Source organism: Apium graveolens, chromosome 9, assembly GCF_009905375.1.
Source record: "Apium graveolens cultivar Ventura chromosome 9, ASM990537v1, whole genome shotgun sequence".
Lineage (NCBI taxonomy): Eukaryota > Viridiplantae > Streptophyta > Magnoliopsida > Apiales > Apiaceae > Apium > Apium graveolens.
Genome location: NC_133655.1, coordinates 218890975 through 218896265, shown reverse-complemented (window position 1 = coordinate 218896265; position 5291 = coordinate 218890975). Strand labels below are relative to the sequence as shown.

Sequence of the window (5291 nt, the reverse complement as noted above, 5' to 3'; positions counted from 1 at the left end):
AATTACAACTGAAATCAACTATGTAGATGCATATGAAATACACAAAGATAAATTATATTAAAATAATTTCATATACCTCTGTTCTCCCTTCAGTTTGATTTACTGAACATGAACGGGTCCTTGGTCTGACGACGACTTCGTTAACCTTTTTAACAGTTTTTACTTTCTTTTTTGGCTAAATACACAAAAAATAGTCAACAAAATTATATGTTCCACAAAAACAAAGGAGTTGTATTTGTAAAAAAATAAACCTGAGGAATAACATGTTCTGCTTCTTCTTCGCTTAAACTGTCATGTCCAGAAACATATGCTCGATCAAATTCAGCTTCTGACCAAGGATCTGTAACTGTTTTCTTTGCTTTCTTGGTGGATTTCCCAGCAGTAAAGAACTCATATGCCTTCTCCTTCAGTTTATACATATCAGCTTCTTTCGCATTCGCTTCCATTCTCCTTCTTCTGTTTAGCTCATAATCAACAAGTTTCTTCTAAACCAAGCACCCAATTAATAAACTTAAATATAAGATGACAATAAAGCATACAATGTCATTACACCGGGATAAAAAAATTACCTTATCACCTGCCTTTCTAAGCTTTCTGGTACTGATCTGTTTATCATGTTCTATTTCATTCTCCACCAAAGCTCGTGACTTTATCTTATCAATTGTCTGTTGTTTAAGATCTTTAATCGTCACAAACTTCCTTTTCAAGGGTAAATCAGCACCTACGATATAAAGACAAAAAAGATATAAACTGTCAGTTCAGTACTCAAATTCATATAAAAAATTATTTGGAACCAAAATTATTTTACTTTCAAATTGTGTCCTTGGTCTCATGACAACATGTGGTTGTATCTGGGTAGCAGGAACAATAGATGTGTCCACCATATTGTCAAGGTAAATATCCAAGAAAGAACCAAGTTTTACCCCTGCTACAAGATCATCTACATCTTTATCAGTCATCAGTAGTTTCCATCCATCTTCTTTCTTCGCATAAACTCCTCCAATTTCTGTATATCCAAGGTCATCTTTAACAAACTCCATTAGTACCGAGAATGAAAATCTATCAGGATCCGCAGCTGCATTAATTATTGTAGTTGTTCCATTTGTGTATTTGGTTTTTTGAAACTGGCCCTTATGGTGGAACCTGAGGAAAAAATAGTTTTCTTCCATAACCTGAAAATAACATGAACATGAATATTAATTAGTCCCCACATTATACAGATATAAGCAATTACTATCAAGTAACGAGTGAAATATAAAAATTAAATAACAAACAATCAGGAATAAGTTACAACAAACAACAAGTAGCAAATAACAAGTGAACTGATCATCAAATTTTACAAGCAATCAAGAATAAGTTACAAGTAGTGGTACAAAGTTTTTCATAATTAAAAGCAACAGATGAGCATAAAAAACAGAAATAAAGAAGTCAGCATGTCCATTCATTCGTCATGGTCATCATCATGATCTTCTTCCTCTTCACCGGATGACACATTTTCATTCGGGATGTCATCCCTATGCCAAGTCATATCATCAGTTTGTTTCTGAAATGGGTATTCAAGTTCAGTATCATGCATGGTAGGTCCGCAAAGATCTTCAAGCATATCATCAGTTTCCTCATCTATTCCATTGTGCTCTTTCGGTAGTTTCTTAACAACAAACCACAAGTTCTTTTCGGTACAATCTTGAATGTAGAATACCTGTTGTACTTGTGTAGCTAGTACAAATGGATCATCCTTTTGACATAATTTACTGAAATTGACACGTGTGAGCCCAAAGCAGTCCTTATCCTTTTGATACCAAATGCACCTAAACAAAAAAACCGTAAATGCACCCCAATAATCTACTTCAATAATCTCTTCAATTGCTCCGTAGTAAATAACATCCCCAACTGTTGGATTTTGATCCTTCGAACTCGCAAAACTGGTGGTTAGAGCTGTCAAGATGACACCGCTATTTTGTGTAGTACAGTTGGTATCCCTTTTCCTGGTGTGAAATCTGAATCCATTTATGACGTAGCCACTAAATTTTTTCGCTGCTCGTTGAGGTCCCCTTGCCAAATTTGACAATTCCAATGTATTTTCAGTTCTTTTCTCAACCTTAGCCTTTAACCAGTTATGAAATTCTAGAGTACGTGTTCTTTCTTTTTTGTATTTCTTTCTTTTTGCTTCATTATCATATAAAATACGATGTTCCCTACAATTTGTACACCAAAATGAAATTAAAATTACCATCTATATTCCTAGTTTAAACTACTATATTAACTTGAACATATAAAGGGAATAAGAACGTACTCGATAAGCTTCTCAATCTCGACATTTCCACTGTTGAATAGTATGTACCGATGAGCATTTATCCAAACATGTTCTGCCAAGTAGACAGACTTTCCATCTTTGTTTCTCCTCGAACCAATGGGGTATCCAACATTTATGTTCTTCTCAATCTCTGTTTTTCTACTATGAGTTAGAAATCTGGAACAAAATGTCACGCACTCTTCTGCCAGGTACCCTTCTGCTATAGACCCTTCTGGTTTACTTCTATTTCGGACATATGACTTCAATTTACCTAGATATCTCTCAATACCAAACATCCATCTTAGATGCACCGGTCCCCCAAATTCCACTTCCTTACATAAGTGGACTGGAAGGTGAACCATGATGTCAAAAAATGCAGGCGGGAAGTTAATTTCTAATTGGCAGAGTATTTCAATAACTTCCTCCTGCAACTTATGAACTTCTTCCATCTCCAACACTTTTTCGCATATCCCCCGGAAAAATGCACTTAATCTGAGTAAAGGTATTGCGACCTCTGGTTTTAAGTTCTTTACAACAGCAAATTGTAGTAGATACTGGAGTATAAAGTGCGCATCATGACTTTTATACCCGAATATCTTTCGTTCAGCTACATTTACACATCGACTGATATTAGATGCAGTTCCGTGGGGCAACTTAGCGTCTATGAATAATGTAAAAAGCTTTCTTTTTCTTTTTTCATCATGTCGAAAGTTGCTGCCCTGATTTCATAGCGATTGCTATCTCCAATTTTAATGGGATGAAGAACCTTTCGAATACCCATTTCCTGCAAATCTTTTCGGGCACTGATATGGTCTTTCGTCTTGCCACCCATATTCAACAAAGTCCCTATTATTTTATCACAGATATTTTTTTCTATATGCATGACATCTAGATTATGTCTAATTAAATTATCTCTCCAATATGGTAATTGAAAGAATATAGGCTTCTTTTTAAATAAACAATCTGCACCCCTTTTCCTCTTCTTTGCATCTCGTTTCCCAAAATAATTTTCATATCCGTGCAATAATTCTTCAATATCCTTTCCAGATAATGGAGGGGGGCAAACATCAGTTTCAACCTTACCATTAAATCTTCTAGTATCAAACCTATGCTTGTGGTCAGGAGGTAGAAATTTTCTGTGGTTCATATAGCAGACTTTACGACTATGCTTCAAATACAATGAAGAAGTACAGTAATGGCAATTCGGACAACCTAACTTACCCTTCGTGCTCCAACCCGATAAAATGGCATACCCTGGAAAATCACTAATGGTCCAGAGAAGACTCGAACGTAACATGAATGTTTCATCAGCATAGGCATCGTAGGTTTGTAAACCTACTTCCCATAATTCTTTCAAATCAGCGATGAGTGGCTGCATATATACATCTAAATCATTACCAGGGTACACGGGTCCAGGGACTAGTGTCGAAAGAATTAAGTTTTCAGGTTTCATAATCAACCAAGGAGGAAGATTATAATTCACTAGAATAATTGTCCAAGTGCTATGACTTATATTCATCGATCGATAAGGATTAATCCCATCTGCCGCTAAACCTAACCTGATATTTCGAGGGTCCGCTGTAAAATTTGGATGGTTAGCATCCATCGACTTCCAACCCTCTGCATCGGCCGGATGTCGTAGCTTTCCATCTTTTGTTCTTTCTAGTGCATGCCATGTCATGAGTTTAGAGTAGTCTTTACACATGAATAAACGTTGAAGCCTTGGTTTCAACGGGAAATATCGTAAGACTTTTGCAGGAACTTTCGACTTTTTTTCTTCTAAGTCAGGAGAAACAGGTGCATCAGTCCTGTTTTTTGGGAGTTTCCATATTGAAACCCCACAAAATTTGCACTTTGTTAAGTTTAAATTTTCCCCCCAATACAACATGCAATCATTGGGACAAGCGTGTATTTTCTGATAATCAAGTCCTAATTCTCTAATCATATTTTTGGCCACCTTAAAAGAAGAAGGCAGATTTACATCAGGAAATGCCTCCTTTATCAACTTCAGAATACCGCTAAAGGCACCCTCAGTAAAACCATGAGTGCACTTTAATAAGAAAAGTTTCACTACAAATCCTAAAAGAGTAAATTGTTCACACCCCGGATACAAAGGTTGTTTCCCTTCCTCAACAAGCTTATAAAACCTTTTTGCTGTGTCATTCATTCCATTCCTAACTCTACTTTCATCACGAATCATTTTATCAAAATCTTCACCTAGGACCATACCACTATCACAATCCATCTCCTGATCAACTTTTTTAAACTTAGGGGTTGACACTTCGTATACCCAATTAACAAACGATGGACACAGACCGTTACTAACGAGATGGTCATACACGTCTTCTTCAGAAAACCAGAAACGATTACTACAATCTTTGCAAGGGCATCTTAGTTCAGATCCTGTGGCAAAATTATCGAAAGCATTTTGTATAAAATCTGTCACCCCATTACTATAGGCCTCACTGTACTTTGGAAGTGAAACCCAAGTCATATTGATTGTTCACAAACCTATTTTCTACACAAAGAAAGAAACAAAGGACATACATCATAAATTATATAATCATAATTATAAAATCTCATTTATAAAATGAGATTTTATCAATACAAGCCTAACCATTCCTAATTAAAATTCAAATTGAAAGATCTCATAGTTATAAACTAAATCAAAAAATAAACAAACAAAGTTATAATCGATGACAACATAGTCAATACTCATACAATAATCACAAAACAAAATTCCTAATTAAAATTATACACAACCGATTAAACAAAATAACTAAAACAAAAAAATAGAACATGCACAATCGATTAAAATGTATTTTGAGGATAAGAAACAAGATTGAACATAGAAAACATAATCAATTAAGATTTGAAAGAAGAACAATCACATGGTATTTTACAATCAAACTTATAATCGATTTAGGGAAAAAGATTTGAAGCAAGGATCTGTGTTTTACCTTTTTGGAGCTTCAAACTTCTACAAGCTGTGTTTCTC

At 35.2% G+C, this 5291-nt stretch overlaps 1 protein-coding gene across 1 annotated transcript; it reads right to left on the bottom strand.

The window, feature by feature from the left end:
• Positions 1–2954: 2954 nt before the first annotated feature.
• On the bottom strand, positions 2955–4787 carry LOC141685955 (uncharacterized). Its single transcript, XM_074491028.1, has one exon. It carries the CDS (start codon positions 4785–4787, stop codon positions 2955–2957), a length of 1833 nt encoding a protein of 610 aa, XP_074347129.1.
• Between the last annotated feature and the right edge of the window lie 504 nt (positions 4788–5291).

Bases quoted from the DNA above. Each gene is read 5' to 3' on its own strand.
- LOC141685955 (XM_074491028.1), bottom strand. From the start codon at position 4,787: ATGACTTGGGTTTCACTTCCAAAGTACAGTGAGGCCTATAGTAATGGG.